General features: G+C 49.7%; 3 protein-coding genes and 1 long non-coding RNA gene across 5 annotated transcripts in view; 3 read left to right on the top strand and 1 right to left on the bottom strand.

Moving 5' to 3' along the window:
• The first annotated feature begins 1051 nt into the window (after positions 1–1051).
• Positions 1052–3438, top strand: LOC134012898 (insulin gene enhancer protein ISL-2-like). 2 transcript variants are annotated; one of them, XM_062452566.1, is made up of 5 exons: positions 1052–1406; positions 1604–1732; positions 1996–2228; positions 2332–2492; positions 3213–3438. In XM_062452566.1, exons 1-5 carry the CDS (start codon positions 1379–1381, stop codon positions 3283–3285), a joined length of 624 nt encoding a protein of 207 aa, XP_062308550.1. In that variant the 5' UTR covers positions 1052–1378; the 3' UTR covers positions 3286–3438. The 2 variants fall into 2 exon arrangements, with proteins under 2 accessions (XP_062308550.1, XP_062308551.1); XM_062452567.1 differs by having other exon boundaries at positions 1055–1406; positions 1996–2230; positions 2340–2492.
• Positions 1605–4161, bottom strand: LOC134012899 (uncharacterized). The gene is made up of 4 exons (XR_009928646.1): positions 3835–4161; positions 3278–3709; positions 2277–2486; positions 1605–2158 (listed from the first exon to the last, which is right to left on the bottom strand). It is a non-coding gene; the product is annotated as an uncharacterized LOC134012899 (long non-coding RNA).
• A 10199-nt stretch (positions 4162–14360) lies between these two features.
• On the top strand, positions 14361–17377 carry s1pr3a (sphingosine-1-phosphate receptor 3a). Its single transcript, XM_062452758.1, has 2 exons — positions 14361–14609; positions 15232–17377. Exon 2 carries the CDS (start codon positions 15346–15348, stop codon positions 16540–16542), a length of 1197 nt encoding a protein of 398 aa, XP_062308742.1. The 5' UTR covers positions 14361–14609; positions 15232–15345; the 3' UTR covers positions 16543–17377.
• Positions 17378–20137: 2760 nt separating this feature from the next.
• shdb (Src homology 2 domain containing transforming protein D, b) overlaps positions 20138–20501 on the top strand; it is a 5390-nt gene continuing 5026 nt past the window's right edge. The window contains 2 exon segments of the mRNA XM_062452255.1: positions 20138–20238; positions 20241–20497. Coding sequence (XP_062308239.1) covers positions 20178–20238; positions 20241–20497 — 318 coding nt within the window. The 5' untranslated portion in view covers positions 20138–20177.

The raw sequence follows: 20501 nt of genomic DNA, 5'->3' as shown, positions 1-20501 counted from the left end.
GGGGGAGAGAGAGAGAGAGAGAGAGAGAGAGGGAGAGAGAGAGAGAGAGAGAGAAGGGGGAGAGAGAGAGAGAGAGAGAGAGAGAGAGAGAGAGAGAGAGAGAGAGAGAGAGAGAGAGAGAGAGAGAGAGAAAGAGAGAAGGGGGAGAGAGAGAGGGACAGAGAGAGAGAGAGAGAGAGAGAGAGAGAGAGAAAGAGAGAGAGAGAGAAAGGGGAAAAAGAGAGAAGGGGGAGAGAGAGAGAGAGAAAGAGAGAGAGAAGGGGGAGAGAGAGAGAGAGAGAGAAAGAGAGAGAGAGAGAGAGAGAGAGAGAGAGAGAGAGAGAGAGAGAGAGAGAGAGAGAGAGAGAGAGAGAGAGAGAGAGAGAAAGGAGAACGTAAGGAAAGAGAGGTAGGGATGGAATAGAATGGAAAGAGGAGGGCGAGAGAGAGAGGGAAGAGGGCAGGACGCTGTCTCACATCTGCTGCCCACATTCATCTACATACCTAATTCTGGGCTAATTCTGGGCTGTTTTTATGGCATGTAAATTAAAATACGCCGGCCCCTTCATTTGCTCCTCCTCGCTTTTATTAAGCAGACGGAGAGAGAGAGGAGGGGCATGCTTGGGCCGATGCAGGGGGCAACGCCTTGCAAATGAGAGCGTGTGAGCCAAGCTTAATCAGTACAGTATGGCGGGTATTCATCACGGGCCTGCCCCGCCCCTCCAAGCTGCCCACTGGCTGGTTTTAATTGACCCATGGTAAAAGAGCTCAGGGAAGGTATACATGTTGGGGGCATGGAGATGTTTCCAAATCAGGAAGTCTTTGAATAGTGGGCCTCAGAGTGTGTGTGTGCGTGTGTGTTGGGCCTTAGTGTGTGTGTGTGTGTGTCCTGGTCACAGCGGTTGAGCTGTGTGCCGTTGTCCAATCGTAACACTTTAGGGAGAACCGAAAGAAAGACCTTGAACGAGCCCGAGCTCCCCCGTGCGTGTCCTGAAGTCCTCCTTGATCCCTCCCCTCCCCCCTCCTCCGTACCCACCCCCATACCCCCCTCAGCCTCCAGCCTGGACTCTAATAACCAGGAGAGGAGGGAAGCCCTGGCATTGTTCCGCTAATAGGGAGGCGGTGATGTTTGCTGGGAGCTAATTTGATAGATGGCCTTGATGAACGGTCGCGCAGGCGCGTGGGTGAGCGACCATGTGTCCCACAACGTGATCTGGGGCGGGTTGTGCGGGTATATAAGCAGGAGGAGACGGGTGTTGATCCAGGACACTTGTGTCACTTCCTGCTGCGTGGGAGGACGACCAGGAGAGCTTCCACCGGAGGGGACTCCACTCGCTGAGAACGGCAGACGGCCCCCGCCAGACTCCAGCCTCCAGACTCCAGTTTAGGAGGAGTCGTCATGGAGGACCGAATCCCTCCCAACAAGTGTGAGTGACCGAATCTAATTCACAGAGCTTCTCTCAAAAAAACTACATTTCCCCTTGCTCGGTCAAGAATACTTGTAGTTCTCCTCCATCGTATGAAAAGGCACGTGATGTGTTAAGACTTTTTAAGCTGTGATGTCATGCAAGAGAAGCCTAGGCCAGTGTAACACCAGTGTCTCCTGTTTTTCTGGTTGGGCCAGGCTGCCATGCAGGGACTGGTCCACAGGGGGCAGTGTGGCCCTGTCTAGGCTGTGGGGAGCCCATCAGAGAGCCAGGGGAGTCGTTGGTGGGCTCGGACCAGCCCTGGCACGCAGGGCGTCTGTACTGTGGTGAGTACGGCTCACTCCGTGACGGAGCTACTTACAGTTAAATAGTTTGGCGTTCAACAAGATTTATTGATTTGTACAAATACGCAGCTGTCCCATAAGAACATGTTAGATTGTCTCTATAGAGGCCCTTTGATGTTGTTTGGGATAAAATAACCTTCTAAATGAAAGCATTATAATGTTTTAATAATCATTATTCTTATTCTTATTATGATGATGATTCTTATTATTCTTGTTATTGTCATTCTTATTCTTATTCTGATTAGGGCGTAGGGTGCGAGTGCGGAGCGTCCTCAGTGACGGCCAGCTGGGGGCGCTGCGCTCCTGTTACTCGCGGATGCCTCGTCCTGACGCGGCGCTGAAGCTTCGGCTCGCCCAGCACACGGGTCTCAGCCCCCGGGTCGTCAGGGTGTGGTTCCAGAACAAACGCTGCAAGGACAAGAAGAGCCAGGACAAGAGAGCCAGGAGACTGGCTGAAGAACTGTGCGATGCAATGAGTGTGTGTGTGTGTTTGAACTCCTGAGTATGTGTGTTGACGTGTCCATACCTCATGTTGCCCTGCTGTGATAACCTTTGACCTCTAATCGGCATCTATGCTCTAGAACTACAGACAGCCTAGAGGAGCCAGACTCATGGTGGTCGATTCTCCTGATCCCCCTGCCTCAGCAGTCCCGATTACAGTCCACGAGTCGCCTTGGCAACAGGACAGTCCACTCGACCCTGGACTGATGACGAAGACTTCCTCTTCATTGAGCGTCTGCAGGTCAGAATCACAGTCACGCCGCCAGAATCAGACGGTCACACTGTTTAACGTGCATTCATTATGTGCCTTTATTGTGGATCTTCTCAAACACACTAAACTCTCACACTGAACTATCACACTAAACTCTCACATTAACCTCACACACTAAACTCTCACATTAACCTCACACACTAAACTCACACACTAAACCCTCACACTAAACCCTCACACTAAACCCTCACACTAAACCCTCACACTGTACTCTCACACTAAACCCTCACACTGTACTCTCACATTAACCTCACACACTAAACCCTCACACTAAACCCTCACACTGTACTCTCACACTGTACTCTCACACTAAACCCTCACACTAAAACCCTCACGCTGTACTCTCACATTAACCTCTCACACTAAACTCTCACACTAAACCCTCACACTAAACCCTCACACTGTACTCTCACACTAAACCCTCACACTAAACCCTCACGCTGTACTCTCACATTAACCTCTCACACTAAACTCTCACACTAAACCCTCACACTAAACCCTCACACTGTACTCTCACACTAAACTCTCACACTAAACCCTCACACTAAACCCTCACACTGTACTCTCACATTAACCTCTCACACTAAACTCTCACACTAAACCCTCACACTAAACCCTCACACTGTACTCTCACATTAACCTCTCACACTAAACTCCTCTCAAACGTCCTCTCCTGCTTCCGCCCCTCAGAGCTTGTGTCCGTCGGAGCCCCTGGAAGGAGAGCTTCCGGCCGGCCACGATGCCGACTCTCTCACCTTCCTGAGTATGTGAGGAAAGAGGAAGACCTCCCGGCCCGGGTCCAGTCAGAAGCTGCCGGCAGTCAGCTGTCCTCCGACCCTGAACTCTGCTCTCCACACACACCACGCACACACCAGTAGTCAATCCTGCATGTGGAATAAAAACGCAAATCATTCTGTAAAAATGTCTTCTTGTGAATTATTTATGGAGAAAATGGGATTTCTCTTTGTTCCGTGCGAGGGGAGGAGGCCGGGAGAGGGACAATAAAGACCTAAAGATGTTGTTTGGGGGTCTGGGATTTGGGCGGGGCTGCGTATTGTGGTTGAACAGTGGCCAGAAGTCCTGTCACTTCCTTGAGGTGTCGTCTGGGCGACACTGTAATCCGTCACCACGTGATGTCACCACCCAACGATAACAGTCACGCTCGACGCTGTAGCTTGAAGCTACCGCTGAAACCACAGAGGAAGCAGAAGTAAACAGCCTGATCAGTCATCACGGGCCAAACGGACTTCGTTCCGAAGTGAAAGCAAAACCCAAAGATTCCACAGGGATGAGTTGTTGGAGCTCGACTCACATATTCAACGTCTTAATTCTTCTACCGGCGACACGGTTCACTCTGCGGAATCGATAGCCGAACCGAATTGCTCTGGCAAATGACTTCAAAGTCTTCCTGCTTTACTACACTGTGTTCTCCACATGCTCACTTCTCCGCTCACCGTCTTATTTCAACACCGGCTGAGAAACGAACCTCTATCGCCACCAGGGGACGACACTGACTTCAAGATGGATGGCATTCCAACTCGCAGCTCCATTCAACGCTGGCACAGCAGGAACGTGTGTGGATTTTGCGCAGCAACACCAGGCCTTGTGCCTTGCTCCTGGGCCATCCCTCGGACCGGAGGGGAGGGCCGCTGGCTGCAGGGGGAGAGGGGGGGGTCACCACGGGCGTTCAGCGGCAGTTTATCAGCACACTTCAGGGTGTGCTGCCCTCCCGACGTATTGGATGCATTCTTCCACTTAATGTCTTTCCGCCATCGTGGGCCTCTTCCCCCCCTCCTCACCCCCCTCTCTCACTCTCTCTCTCACTCTCTCTCTCTCTCTGTCCTCTCCCTCCCTCCCTCCCTCCCTCCCTTTCTCTCTCTCTCTCTCTCTCTCTCTCTCTCCTCTCTCTCTCTCTCCTCTCTCTCTCCTCTCTCTCTCTCTCTCTCTCTCTCTCTCTCTCTCTCTCTCTCTCTCTCTCTGTCTCTCCTTCCCTCCTCCCCTCCCTCCCTCCCTCCCTTTCTCTCTCTCTCTCTCTCTCTCTCTCTCTCTCTCTCTCTCTCTCTCTCTCTCTCTCTCTCTCTCTCTCTCTCTCTCTCTCTCTCTCTCTCTCTCTCTCTCTCTCTCTCCTTACCTCCTCCCTTTCTCTCTCCCATTCTTCTGTCTCTCTCTTTCCGTTCTCTTTCTCAAACTCATTGTCTTTTCTCTCTCTTCCTTTCTCTTCCCCCCTCTCTCTCTTCCTCTGACTCATTATATCTCTCTCTCTCTCTCTCTCTCTCTCTCTCTCTCTCTCTCTCTCTCTCTCTCTCTCTCTCTCTCTCTCGTTCTCTCTCTGCTAGCCTGGCCCAGTATAACAGGATGTTTATGGCCCTGCTAGTTCAACAGTGATGATCAGATAGGGTGGCGAAACTCTCTCGCTGCAGATTACTGAGGATTTAGACCCTCCATTCTGCCCTGCACTAAAACAACAGGGCAACTGGCTGAACCAGCCCCAACACACAGACAGGTGACCAGCAACAGTGTCCTCATGCTTTAGGCTTCTGGGTGACCAAGCAGACCCATCACCTTACACACATACATCTCTATGGATGGTCAGTATTTATTCCCAACAGACCTGGCCGCTCTGCTAAAGTACACCAGCACCCAACTCTACAGAGACAAGTCTGCTTCAACAGACAGAACATTTTACATGTAGGCATACTGTCAGTATTTACATGACTGAGACAGGCAGCATAAAAAAGGTTGGAATTCCCCCAGTCAACATGTCAGATCAGTAGGAATTTTGAGATCCACATGATCCACATGTGTGTGTCATGTGACAGACCAGAAACAACGTCTAGCCAGCCAATGGATGTCAGCTGCCTGTGGTTTGCAATGGTCACTAGACACAACCAGTCTAGACGCAAATATTGAGGAAGGTGCTGGCTCTGTCAGGAGTGTCTATCTGTGGTTTATCAAGCAAGGGGCTCTACTTGGTGAGGTATGTTTTGTTATTAGGAGCCTTCTCCATACAAAATGCCGTCCTGGAAAACACAGAAGGGCATTTCCTGTGAGACACAAGCGGTTCAAATAAAAACACTGGAGTGGAAAGATGTACAACTCTGCCGTGTCCTGTTTGGCTCCCTCCCCTTCCTCCCTCCGTCCTTCCTACTAGTTTGCTCTGCACTGGTACAGCGAAATCCCTGTCTTCCACCCACCCACCCACCTCCTTTTTGTCGGTCGACAAATCTCCTAAAGTTGTCGACTGCATAATCAATTTAAAACGTGCAGCGCTTTTTAGACTTCCGCTAGAAAAACAGAAACTGGAGGAAGGTGGCGGGATAAAAACGACGTACCAAATTCTCTAAATAAATCTCAAACATTGAACACTGAATGCTTCCACGTCCTCCTCAAAGGCATCCACAACGGATTCTGTGTTGGCAAGAGTTCAATGTTGTCTTTTCGAAGCGCACACTAACCTGAGTGTGAATCAACGTGCACAACGTAGTGTCATTAAGTACCCGACTCCCAGACACATAGTGCTTTCAGCCTGGGCCCGTGAGGCTTGGGGCGTACACATGTAGCGTAGACACCAGACACAATCACACCCTTGATGAAATCTTTGCCAAATCTGCGGCGAATTGCTCTCCATGTAATCTACCTGAGCTGTCTGTTATAACCGATTCATCACACTCCAACGGTCTTTTTGCTGCTCGGGAGCAAGTCACTATACTATCACATTTCGGGTAAAGCTTGAAATTATACGACTGCAAATAGGCTACTCACAACAAGCTGGTTTGGTGGTTCAGACCATCTTGACTGGGGTAGTTTACAGTCAGTCAGAACGTTTTATTTTATAAGTATAGTATAGTAAGGGCTGCCAACTTTTCCAAAAACCTTGCAATGAGATTTTGTGGGGCCAACCTGCAAAATCAAGGAGGCAACCTGATTGATGAAAATAAGCCTTATTAAACAGCATTGTTTCATTGAATGTGGAACACTAAACTGACTGTGATAAACGACTGTTGTGTTAAATGTTAGACAGGATAAAAGATCAGAGCATCGTAAGGTCAGAGTTACTGTACCAGAGTATCCTAGCAGTTCCTCAAGGCATCTGAAGCTATTTTTAAACAGAACATTTCCAAGACATAAAGAACACAGCGCTATGAAGCCTGTCTGCAAGAAGGCCAGACCGCAATGAGATCCATTCTTAATCTTTTGGTTCAGATCCATGGAAAACACTTCATCGGGGCTGAGGTTGGATGGAATTCTCCCCGCGTCTCGGAAAGAGAGATTCGACCTGGGGCAATTTGGTGTTGATAAAACTGTATCTGAAGGCTAACGTTCTAGTTTTCCATAGCAGAACTAGATTAGAACGTGCCGTAAGTATGAGGTGTACAAACCAAACGCCTTCTGGAGAACGTTTCAGCTTGACACGTCGAGACGTGAGCAGTGGTTACAAATACAAAACCGGTCCACACGAACAATACATTCTTTGCCAATACACACATTTCAAAAGATAATATGAAATCGCATAATGATAAATCGTTTCTGTGTTGTTGTAGGCATGTCCACCATGTTTAACATGCAAGCAAGATTAGATAAGTTCGACTCGCCGCTCCAGAGTGGCCTCCTCTTAACTAGTCCTAATAGGTGCAGGCCTAGACCCAGGTGTCCTTGGTGATTTATTGGGTGTAGCTCTGTTTTAGACTGCAGGGGTGGAGCTAAGACACCTATGAGGAGTTTGAGTGTAGGGATTCAGAGTTTACAGGACTCTGGGACTGTGGTGCTGCCTGGGGGGAACTATTCTGTAGCAGTACAGTGTAGTATAGTACGTGGTTGTGTGGGTGTTGATGATATTTCGTGTAACTCCGTGGTGGTGTGGTGGAGGTGCTGTGGGCAGCTGCAGGGCAGGCCAGGCCAGGCCCGGAGGGAAAAGATGAGCTAAGGTCTGAGACAGAGATTGTGTTTATACAGAGGGTACACTGCGGGAATGGCCCTCACTGACAGACCATTGTTCGCTTCACTGTCTGTGACGCAGACGGTTTATTTTCACGTTAAGTTCCCACAAGAACCCCCGCCTCCACCCCCAGCGCCACCCACATCGCCACCCCCACCTCAACCCCCAGCACAACCCACACCTCCACCCCCAGCGCCACCCCACCTCCACCCACACCTCCATCCCCACCTCCACCCCCAGCGCCACCACACCCCCACCCACACCTCCACCCCCAGCGCCACCACACCTCCACCCACACCTCCACCCCCACCTCCACCCCCAGCGCCACCACACCCCCACCCACACCTCCACCCCCAGCGCCACCACACCTCCACCCACACCTCCACCCCCACAGGCTAGTTTTGCTTCTGGGGCTGCCTGTGTCCATGTCTCCTCCCCCCTGTCCCCCACCGTCCTTCATCAACAGACCAAGCAGCGAGCACGCTCACTGTGGCCCTTTCTCATCCTGCAGTGGAGCGTGCGGGCCCCCCGGGCCCCCCGGGGCCCCCCAGGGCTTCACCCCGCCCCCCCTCCTCCCTCCACACATGTGCAGAGACAACAGACAGATGTGGTATGCTGCCACTGCCAGGGTGGGGGTGGAAGGGCAGGGGGGGCGGGGGGGGCGGGTGGTCACTGTGATGTCAACAATGAGGCCTGGCAGGAGATCACGCCTCAGACTTATAAACACAGGTGTGCCACAGCATGTGGCGGGAGCCATGGACGGAGGCTGGAGGCCTTGGGTGGAGGATGGGGGCAGGGGACTTTGGATGGAGGCTGGGGGCCGGGGATGGAGGACGAAGGCTCCAGTCCGTGGCTGAGGGGGAGACACACTGCAGGCTGTGCGCCACATGGACGCCCTTAAGTTTACCATCACATCTCTCCTGAACTAGACGCACACACACACACATGTGGGACTTCAACATGCTTCTAGATCTGGACCCGAGGGCAGCTGTGACCATGACCCCTGGAACAGGAAGTGTGGACCAGGCTGGTCACACACCAGTGAAGCGGGGCTTGTTAGACACAGGCCAGTACCACTGTGGAATGACAAGGCTCTTAAACTGGACATACACTGACAAACTCCAGAACACCATATAGATCTATACTCCACTGTATGTCTGGCTGACTTCCTACGGATCTGACATAAGTTTACCAAATTCAGGTAAAGAAACATTTTTAAAACGCAGGTAAACTAACTGTTCTAATTGTAAATTCAACGAATATCGATGTTGTGTCCATCTAGAAAATGTGTACACTGTACATCAACAAAATCATAGTTCAACAGCGATGTTGTGTACATAAGTATAAAAGCGGTGTAGACTGTACATAAATAAACGACACAAATGTCACAAGCACAGCTAAGTTGTTGAACTGCAACATTTCCTCGAAGCAATTTCCTTTATCCAGAACCCCTTTCGGAGGAAAACAAACACTCCACAGCACATCAATTCCCCGTTTTCATGTTCTTTATCAGGAAGCATAGACTGCATACCAAAGAAAGGTTTCTGTTTGTTTGAGAGGTCCGGCGGTGACCTTCCCCCTGTCACAGTGACCCAGGCTAATGGGAAGTGAAGTGTGTGTTTTCAGCCCATGGTTCTGGAGGCTTGTCCATGGAGCCAGGCAGCTTTTTGGGAGCCGGTAGTTTATCTTCTTCTTGTTCCCGGGTCAACGGGATCAACAGCCAACCTCAGCTGATCTCTATCACTGCTCTGTCTGCGGAGCGTCACCCAGCAGAGAGACCCTCCGGTCATCACTCCCCCCGCCCTCCCCCCGCCCCCTACCCCGCCCCCCCCCACCCGGTCCTTTCATTCACACACACCGAGGTCACACACCTCAGTGGATCCCGGGGGACTCACCTAAACACACACCAGGAACGCGAGGACGTGGGAACCCGCGCGACACACACACACACACAGAGCACTCACACACACACACAGCCCACACAGCACACACACAGCACACACACAGCACTCACACACACACACACACACACAGCACACACACAGAACTCACACACACAGCACACACACACAGCACACACACACAGCACTCACACACACAGCACACACACACGGGGCAGGTGTGTGTGGCTGTGATCAGGCCAGGGTCTGGGTTCCTCTGCTGGGTAGAGCTGGTTCTCAGGCCCCTGGCTGTCGTTGCTGGGAGGTCTGGTGGGTCAGATCGACGGTGCTCAGCGTTCTCTGGCCCCTGGGCGAAAGACACCGCGGGGGTCTGGTGAACATGAGAGAGAAGGCATCTGGAGGGACACACACACTGAAACACTTGGAGCATTCCCCAGCCTCTCAGGGGAGCGCTGACCTTTGACCCCCAGCCTGTACGACACATCATCACAGAAGACTATACACAGCCGGTGGAAGCAGCCAAAATACACTTTTTCCTAGAACGGGAATGGATATTATGTTCGTGTTTTTACACAGAGCCCGGTCAACTTATTTTCATTCTACACCGAGGACAAGAAAGCTGCAGTGCCTATCCATAGCCGCAAAGTCGCAAAGTCACACACACACACACACACACACGTAGGGACAGACTCACGCAAACACACGTACACACGCACAACAGACAAACACACAGACACGTAGGAGTCTGGTTTGTTCAAGCTTTCCCAGGCATCAGAGCATCTGTGCTGGGCAGAATCAACGGGCAGGCTTGTTTACATGACTGAGATCCAAGTTATTTTTAATTCATTTGGGAGAGCAAAGACCACAACTGAAATTCATGTTTAAAGCAGCGATCACAAGGAAAATGAATCCAGAACATAAAAATAGCTCCTTATGACAATGGAATTACACGAGAGAGAAGATAATGGTGCAATGATGAGCCAGTGATGAATATTTCAGATAAACAAGTTCTGTTTACAAGCACCATGTATACAAGCACTTGACGTCAGTTTGATTTAATGTTTTCTTTACTACGTTGTCATGGCTCATAAAATATCCTTCTCCATAGCAACCCGGCCGTTAAGGCTGGGTTCAGTCAGAAGTCCAGTTTCTCACCATTCCACAAACCTAGCATTATTCTCAGTCACATTCATCTCTTTTTCCATTAATACAGTGAAATATCATCATCAACGTTACTTCGCAGAAAGATTAAATGACCAAAACATTACTATTGCCATCCATCCAACCATCCGATGCATCCGTTCACCCATCCAAACATCCATCCATAAATCATTCCTACCATTCAGACAACCATCCATCAAACAAACCATCCATCTGTTCACCCATCCATCCATACATCCATACATACATACATACATACATAAATGATTCCCACCATTCAGACAACCATCCATCAATAAAACCATCCATCTGTTCACCCATCCATCCATCCAACTATCCTTCATTCCTTCCTTCCATCCATCCACTCGTTTCCAGTCTGTAGATATCCCGGGTCTGCCTGGTCCCTGTAAACGTCACCTAGTCTCCAGATAACCCCAGCAGCTGTGCTCCAGATACTGTATCAGCTCCCAGTGCTTCCCCCCAGACCTCCTGCGGAGGGGTATCAAGACGCCAGACAGAAGGCCTGATGGAGGGGCAGATACCAGCCGTGGTCGTGGTCTCGACGTCTGCTTCCTAACAAGCTGCCGGCTTGTCAGGACGCAGAAGCCAACAGAGGAACTGTCAGAATGAAGTGGGTGAATATCAGGAATGTGAGGGTTGGTAGGGAGGGTAGACGGATTTCGGTTCAGCAACATATTAGCAGTGATAAATCACGTTTTTATCTTTACATACATACAGTATTTGCCTGCATACTTGCCTGGCTATTTTTCGGTTTTGAACACAGTTAAAACACATCGACAACTGCTTAATTTAGCAAACGTGTGCTGTCATACGTGATGACATATGCTGTGGTTGTATTCAGCTGCATGACTCCAACCCTTACTCATGCTATTCTAGATGTGTTGGCATCAGATTAGAAGGTTTTCTTTTTTAGTTGGCTATGAGGGATTGGGGATGTGTGTGTAGGGGGGGGGGGGGGAAGGGAGGGGGCAGAGAGGTGAAGGCTCAAGAGACCCTCCTTTTCCAGCACGGCAACACCCCCCCAGTTCCCACTGAACTTGGAATTCCAAGCCAGCTAACTCATGGGCTGGTCATACGTCAGCAGACCTTGTTTCACAATGAGACGCACACCCAGGCACGCACACCAAACCCCCTTCTGCTGGGTCTGCACAAACACACACACACACAGTCACACACACACGCGAAAACCACGGATATTAGACCTGGACACAAACACGCACACTTCCAAACACACACGCCTGCACACACTCAAACGAACACCACGGCACAGACCTTCACTAGCCAAGTTCTCTTGACCCAGTGGAGCATTTCCTCTTTCCCAACAGCATGGAAAATCCAGGAAGTCTCCGGGCTCGCAACAACACAAGCTCTGGAGTGTTTTCACATGGTTACAAATGAGTTGTCAGATTGTCTGCACATCTTTGGCCGGTCAGGGTAAAGTCAACAGCCCTGGGTGCCGTTCATTAATCTGCAGGGTCTGCAGCTGACATGTGAAAGAGGGTCAGAGAGCTTGTAACCCCTCACACTCACTGTAAGCCCTCACACTCACTGTAACCCCTCACACTCACTGTAACCCCTCACACTCACTGTAACCCCTCACACTCACCGTAACCCCTCACGCCTCTCTCTCTCTCTCTCTCTCTCTCTCTCTCTCTCTCTCTCTCTCTCTCTCTTCTCTACCTTCTTTTCTTCTCTCCCCTGTCTGTTCCCCAGGACCATGCTTGTCTCTCCCCTCTCTGTTCCCCAGGACCATGCTTGTCTCTCCCCTCTCTGTTCCCCAGGACCATGCTTGTCTCTCCCCTCTCTGTTCCCCAGGACCATGCTTGTCTCTCCCCTCTCTGCTCTCCACATGTTCCACCACGGCTCCAGTCCCCAATCGGTGTTCATCTCCGTCCTCCATCTTAGTCCCGTTAGCGACTCCCCCCCGCCCCCCCCTGCCCCCCCTGCGCCGCTCTCCTCACTACACAGACCCTCATCTTCCCAGGGTTGCAAAGTGTTTTATGGTAACTATTAGAAATTGGCAGACAAATGGGAAGTTGCACACACACACACCAAAAGAATGCAGTGCATAAACACAATAAAATGTAATAATGGCCCATGTTTGGCAGTACATGCTCTGATGGTTGGGTTATTAGACTGGACCACTTTTCCTTTAGGGAATTAGAGAAGAATGTGCAGTTTGTCATATTGTAAACACCACGAGCCCAGCAGGAGGCTGAGAAGAGGGCTGGGGGTGAGAAGTGATTGGGGGGGTGGTTGTGGGGTGGGGGGGGGGGGTGGTAATGGAGGGGCGGGTGGTGGAGGAGAGAAGGGTAGGGGTCAGGGGCGGTAAGTGATGGGGTGGGTGGTAGTGGAGGGGCAGGGGTGATGGAGGAGAGGAGGTCTGGGGGTGATAAGTGGTGCGGTGCTGGTGGTTGTGTGTCACGGTGTGAGGTGGGGTAGGACCCAAATGCAGGAGAGTGGCTGGGGATTGGCTGGGGATTGCTTCAAACAAAGGGTTAATTTATTCAAAAACAGGAACATTCCGGGAACTCACACTAACAAGGGTTAGGAAAAGACAAAGACTGGACACAAAACAGGAAGCTCAAATACACAGAACCAAACAAGACAAAGTGGACATGATAAGACAAACGAGAACCGAACCCACTGACACAGGTGACACAGGTGAAGACAATGACAGACACGGGGAAACACCAGGGCTGGGGAAAACCAGAACAAGGGGGCGTCCACGGCAGAGGACGTGACAGTTGAGGAAGGAGGGGTGGTGAGGAAGGTGGTGAGGAAGGAGGGGTGGTAGTGTTCAGGTGGGTGGTGGAGGAGAGGATGTCTGGGGGTGACGAGTGGTGGTGGAGGGGGGACAGGGGTACTTGCGTGCTTGGGGTCACAGGCCCAGGGACGCAACTCATCCAGGAAGGACCGGGGATATTCAGCTGCAATTTCCCCTCCCATTCCAACTAACACTTGGTATCACACAATCAGCAAGGCGGGGGAAGAGTGTGTCATCCACAAAGCATGCCTGTACAGTAACAGTCAGCCTCTCATCCTCCCAGGCAGGGACTCAGGTCTGACGTATCTCACACTCAGGAAGGACAGAGACAGAGAAGTCAGTCTTCATTCCGAGCATGAAAAACAACCTCTGATCAAAGCCTATGAAGGGTTATAACTTCTTGACCAGTCAGAAAAGGGTAAATTCCACAGAAGGCAAATAAACAAACGATATGAGTGCCTGTTTTTTCTCTTTGTTTTATCAAAGACATGGAATGATCTCACTGAGATAAACAGACCATGTATGATCTCATTCATGTTCTTTCCAGTGAGAAACGTATGTGGTTTTAAATTCAGTGTGGTGTTGACATGATTCACATGGGTGTAAAATACAGGTTAGGAAACATAGCCAGAGGCTACACAGAAGTCCACACAGATCCTTAAATGATGACAAAAGTGTCAAGCGCTGAAGGGGTCAATGACACATTCAAGGCGACAAAAAGATCCCTCTCTTCCAAAAGTAGTAATTTACCCAAGCATTTCACACAAACAAAACACTTGACCTACAAAAAGGGATTAATTAATCCCTTAAAAATAAAAAAAGGGATTAATTAATCCCTACAAAAAGGGATTAATTAATCCCTTTTTGTCCGTCAGTAAAACAAACCTCCAAAAACTTTGAAAATACTGTAAAACTAAAATAGATTTAGTAAAAACCTGGCTTTCTAAAACGTACAATCATGCCAAGCAAGCACATCCGATTTGGGTCTTTATCCGTGACTCATAACTGGCCAGAGCGCGTTCAGGAACACGGGACAAGCCCGCCCATTCCCAGGTTGGGTAGCGTGAGAGTTGAAAACGTTGAAAGGACCAAAAAGAGGAAGGCAGAGGATAGAACCGCTAAGGCACTGCGTTCTAACGGACATAACCTAAAGCTAATGAACTGACCAATCAACAAAAACATCAACAACCGAAACTTTCGGATATTTCTGAATAAATGATGGAGTATAACACATAACGGAGTTGGATGAACATCAGGTTATAAAGAATAGGATCAATTTTGAACCACCATCCAAGCACCAGGTAAGAGGAAACATTTAAGTGAAAATGATCACTCTTGATGTAACATGGTCAACTTTTAGAGTGAGAAAACTTTCAGTACGATAAACCGATTGCTTTCTCTCGAATCTTATGTTTTTGGAAAAACTTCCACTGGTTAACTCCAGGGGTAACATAACTCTATGAGTAACTGGATTAACGTTTGTGGTATCCTTTGAATAGTATGCATTCTTTCCATTTATTCCACCCCCCCCCAAAAAAAAAATCGTTATGAAGAGTATTTATGACTGTGCTAACTTGAATATTTATAACCAAAATGCTTAAGGCGGTTGTTTTTCATCTGTGTAGGCGACGTTTGTGTCTGACTTCACATGTGACATGTCACTACTCTTCAACCCTGATCTGAATTATCTGGCTTTTTGACACACATAACTCTTCGTTTAAACTATCTGAATAAATTAATAATTAACTAACTTAGAGAAATCATTACCAGCGGATGTATAGGCTAAGAAAGTATTAACATTGAGTCTATTTAGGGGGTTTAAAGTCTTCAAAATCGAATCTCTCTATCACCTACATCGAAACCTTTCTATTGACGTTATTCATGACAGTTTGATAACATTATTCTGCGTCGTCTACCTGGCAGGCAGCTGTGGAATCTCGGTGATGCTGTTAGTTCAAAGGAGAGAAGCCGCAGTCCGCCGCGCAGTCTCCAGTGTTGTGGCGCCCTCTGCTGTGTGACAGGGGAAGGCCGGGCAGGATGGCGTTTCAGCTGGAGGAGGGGATGAACTCCGTCATCGTCCACCACTACAACCACTCGGGCAAGCTGGATCGCCCGCGCAGCAGCGGCGCCTGCAAGACCGTGTTCCTCCTGCTCATCTGCGTGCTGATCGTCCTGGAGAACGTCATGGTGCTTCTGGCGCTGTGGAGGAACAAGCGCTTCCACAGCCGCATGTACTTCCTCATCGGGAACCTGGCCCTGTCGGACATGCTGGCGGGCGTGGCGTACGTGGTCAACATCTTCACGTCGGGCAGCCGGACGTTCTACCTGAGCCCCTTCCAGTGGCTGGCCCGCGAGGGCAGCATGTTCGTGGCCCTGAGCGCCTCCACCTTCAGCCTGTTGGCCATCGGCATCGAGCGGCACATGACCATGGTGCGTCTGAGGCCGTGCGAGGCGGCGGGCCGGGGCCGCCTCCTGGCCCTGCTGGGCTGCTGCTGGGCCGTGTCCTTCCTGCTCAGCGCCCTGCCCAGCCTGGGCTGGAACTGCCTGGGCCGCCTGGCCTCCTGCTCCACCGTGCTGCCCCTGTACGACAAGAGCTACGTGGCCTTCTGCATCAGCGTGTTCAGCGCCCTGCTGGTGGCCATCGTCATCCTCTACATCCGGATCTACCGCCTGGTGACGTCGAGCGGGCGGCGGGTCAGCAGCCGGCCGTCGGAGCGCTCGCTGGCCCTGCTGCGGACGGTGGTGATCGTGCTGGGCGTGTTCGTCCTGTGCTGGGCGCCGCTCTTCCTGCTGCTGCTGCTGGACGTGGGCTGCAGCCCCGAGCGCTGCCCCGTGCTCTACCAGGTGGACTGGTTCATCGCCCTGGCCGTGCTCAACTCGGCCCTCAACCCGCTCATCTACACCCTGTCCAGCAGGGAGATGAGGGCGGCCTTCTTCCGGCTGCTGTGCTGCTGCCAGGGCCAGCTGGAGGCCACGGCCCCGGCGCCGGGGAGCCCCCACCTGGGGACACTGGCTCCCACCGTGGAGAACAGCCAGACCAGCATGGGGGGCAGCGGCCAGGCCGGAGGGCCCAGGCCCGCCCTGACCCGGGGGAAAGCGGCCCCGCCTGTCATCTCCAACCACGGGCACGGCGACCCGTCGCCCGCCGGCACGCCACACCCCTCGGGGCCCGCCGACCTTCTCTCGGCCGTGCTGGTGAAGGCAGGGGCACTGCCCTCCCTCAGCAAGCTCTGATTGGTCAGGTTAGGGTTAGCAAGCTCTTATTGGTCAGGTGGCCCGTTTGGCCGGTGCTGGTCATGTGAGGTGAGAGGGTGAGACTGTGGAGCGTGAGGGGGACTCAGAGCACAGCGGCTCGCCCACAAGCACTGGTGGGAGAACGTCAGGTGTCTCTCACGGCTCCTGTAGCACGGAGGGAGAGGGTCCAAACAGGAGAACATATGACTATCTTGGACTCTAACCATATAAAGCCACTATTTTTTACAGTCTGCTTCAAAAGCACCACTGAACTGGTGTTTTCTGCCCGTGTAAACACATGAATCTTTTCGCGATGGAACGGAATGCTTTTGGGGGGTCATCCAATCAGGATGCAGGAGCGAGCTGTTGATTGACATTCCACGGTGTTCCACTGACTGGCTTGTGAGGACAAATGAGGTCACTGTTTACTGCACCTGCAGTGCACGATGAACTTATCAGTACACCTGCCTTTACTTTTATTATAATAATTATAGGATACAATATTTATTTTCCAAGAAGTTCCAGGCCTTCTCAGTATTATGAAATGTGTGATAATTCTTTGTGTGTATTAAATGCTTTCACGGTACAGTGGCTTTAGTATTAATATTGTTAAGATTTGTAAAAATGAACCGTCAGGCAGTATTAGTTCTGCTTCCCAAAAACAAAGACACATGCCACTTACACTTACACTAACCACTAGTGAATAAAAGTTGTATTTAAAAGGATGAAAGTTTTACTAGTTAGCAAATGTACTGTGATTACATTTCAGCCTAAACTTTTCTGGTTTCGAATACCTTTACAAATGAATAAAATACAATTCCTCCTTTTTCTAAGATTTGTTTCCGCAGCATTATTTTGGAGTCAGGTGGCTGAGCGGGTAGGGAATCGGACTAGTAATCAGAAGGTTGCAGGTTTGATTCCCGGCCGTGTCAATTGACGTTGTGTCCTTGGGCAAGGTACTTCACCCTACTTGCCTCGGGGGGAATGTCCCTGTACTTACTGTAAGTCGCTCTGGATAAGAGCGTCTGCTAAATGTAAATGTATTTTGACGTCGTCAATGGACAGACCACCACTATCTAGTGGGTGAAATTAGCAGTGTCAAATTACTGATGACTTGTGTAGGTGTCAGACAGTCAATGAAGGCACCTGATACAAAGACCAAACCGGAATGGAACTAATGCAGACAGCAGGAGAACCTTAAAGGGACTTGGAGTGAAATATGATGCACTTCCCATGTCAAGATGCAATGCATTATATTCTCGTCCACTAGGTGGTGCTATCACAATCATAAAGGTGAGCGCATGAAACTGTGTCCCCATTTTATAACAAAATACCTGTTAGTAACAAACACATTGTTACTTTGTTTTTCTCACCTGCTGGCAGTTGGTGGTAATGACGTCTTAGTGTATGACAAGGCTTCATACAGGTTCTGCAGTTGAATAAAACTCGTGAAAATCCAGAAAGGCCTTATTGTGACTGTACTCACTTGAAATCATTTGTAATAGTAAGGGTTTATGGTTAAACAAAAAACATGCATGATTGCAATTTAGAGTAACGTCTAATGCACTTGACATTGACTTTAGAACTACATGTCACTTTTGACGTTTTAATTAGACTGACATTCGGAGACGTACTTTGTGTTCAGTCTGTGTTCAAACACTCGTTTTGTCAGTCTGTGCTGCTTCTTAAACTCCTTTTCTCTCCAGTTCTTGCGTTGCTTGCCTGCTTCATTCTTTTGTTCGCTGTTTGAACCAATTTGGGGAGAGGGAGTGTGGATGAGGGGGTGTGTAAATGGAGGGGAGGGGGGAGGTGAGAAGAGGATGATGGGAAGAGCTTCTGGTGTGATTACCTCATCCGTACCCCCCCCCCCCCCCCCCCCTGGGACGGAGTGAGATCATGGCTGTCATAAAAACAGGCATTTATGATGTCTTACTGCCCTAGACGGTAGAGACCTTTATATCACACGACTCAGCTTGGTGCTCATAACGACTCAAGTCGGAATGTGACAGATGTGAAAGAATGGAGCACGTGCGGACACGTGGACTCGTATGTTATATTTGGAACAAAAAGGGATTGTCTTATAATTGTGTTTCTATGTGTGTGTGCGTGTGTGTGTGTGTTTGCGTGTGTGTTGGGTTCCCACTTATTTTCACATCCGTCTCTGACAGACAGTTTGAGATTCAGTTGATAGCGTGGCTGCTTGTTAGTACCTGTAAGTGTAAGTGTCAGTGAATCCGAGCACTCCCAATTATTTTCTGTCAAAGCAAACTAATGTCGTTGAGTTGGTATTACATTTGGAATAGCTATCTATTTCAGAAACGGTATCAAAAACCCCACAGCCAAGACTTTCAACACTGATTGACAACTTGTGTACATTTGCCTACATGTAAGTCGATCACAAAACATAACCCTTCTATCATTTTGGTTCACCCCCGCCTGAGGCTTCGATGTGCTTGCGCATGTTCAGTAAAAGAGTCGGCTCACTATAAAAGGAATAACCAACTGGAAAGCGAGAGCGTCCCCTTTAACCGCGTGGTTTCTCTCGCAGTCTCTCTCTCTCTCTCACGCTCACATTTGCGATCAGTCGTTCCATACAGCGGAACTCTGCCCTGCTTCAGCGCCCATCTCGCTCTGCAACCGATGTTGGGTTTTCTCGTTTTCCTTTCAGATGTACACATTCCGACAACAGCCAGTTTAATCGGAGGCTTCTTGGCTTTTGCACTTTATTTCAGCAGTGTGAAAATACGTGCAATGAAGCGCTCAGGTCCGGAGTGGTAGGAGAACTGGAGGTTTGTTTCAGAGCTGCGCTGTCAGTCACTATAGGACATTTAATTCGAATTGTGGTCTTTGTTTATGCGTGAACTTATAGAAAGTAAAATTAACGATTATTTTAAGTTATTATGAATGGAATAAACCGTCTTCTTTCTCGTTATATTTGAAGGTTTCATACATATGGGATAGCCTATATGCGAAGCCTACTGTTGTAGTGAGATGTATTTCTAATCAATGCGAAACTTGCCACACTATTGCTGTATTGGTGTTAGACTACAGTAGTAAAATAGCTCCGGTGAAATTTAAAATGATTAGAAAGTAGGATGTAAATATTCCCTGTGTGAAATCCGTGTGTTAGAACCAACTACTCTGTATATATAGGTCATCTCTTGTGGTTTTATTTGTGTCCCCCTCACGAAAAACATTTAATTTGTGAAGTACATCAGCGTTTATTACCAGGGCGTCAACTGAAATCGTTTTGCTCGGGCAAAGTCCAGTGTAGACATTGTTGTTGCTCAGCAGAGCGCAAAATAGCAGTCCTACACATCCAGCTGTTTGGGTTTCTGTTGCTCCGCTCCGGCACAGTTGTGACCACGAGAGCACGGGTCCACGAGTTGAGGATTAACGTAGTAGAGAATAAAACATTAATGGATTTTTAAATCGCTGTGTCGAATTCGAACCTCAGCTTTCACAAGTTGTGTGACGCTTTTAGGGCAAACAGACACTGTTTTAATCTATTTGTAGGCTAACATCCTCAGATCCAATAGGCCTATTGATTATATTTTGATCCTTTAAAAAAAAAAAAACTTCCATCAACAGCTTCCAGCTTTTAACAGCACTGAGTGTTTGGCGGCAGTGGTCCGATGGCCAAGTGGCTCAAAGACTACCTGAGTTTCGGCAGCAGGCGCGTGCCTCCCCAGCCACCCACCCCGACTACACCGAGAGCGAGATACTGAAAGCCTACCGGCTCCAGAAGAATCTGGATTTTGAAGACCCATACGAGGACTCCGAGAGCCGCGCCAGAAGCGACTCCGTGACGGCGGATTCCAATCACCTCGCCTTCGGTTCCCCGCTGAAGTCCTCCAGCCTGGATATGAAGGTGGTGTCGCCCAAGCATCGTCTTATCAAGGTGGACTCCCAAGACCTGGGCAGAACCAAGATCCTGCTGAGCTCCATGTCCTTGGAGG

This window comes from Osmerus eperlanus, chromosome 26 (genome assembly GCF_963692335.1).
Source record: "Osmerus eperlanus chromosome 26, fOsmEpe2.1, whole genome shotgun sequence".
NCBI lineage: Eukaryota > Metazoa > Chordata > Actinopteri > Osmeriformes > Osmeridae > Osmerus > Osmerus eperlanus.
The sequence above is the reverse complement of the archived record's forward strand: the minus strand, read 5'-3'. Positions and strand labels throughout refer to the sequence as shown.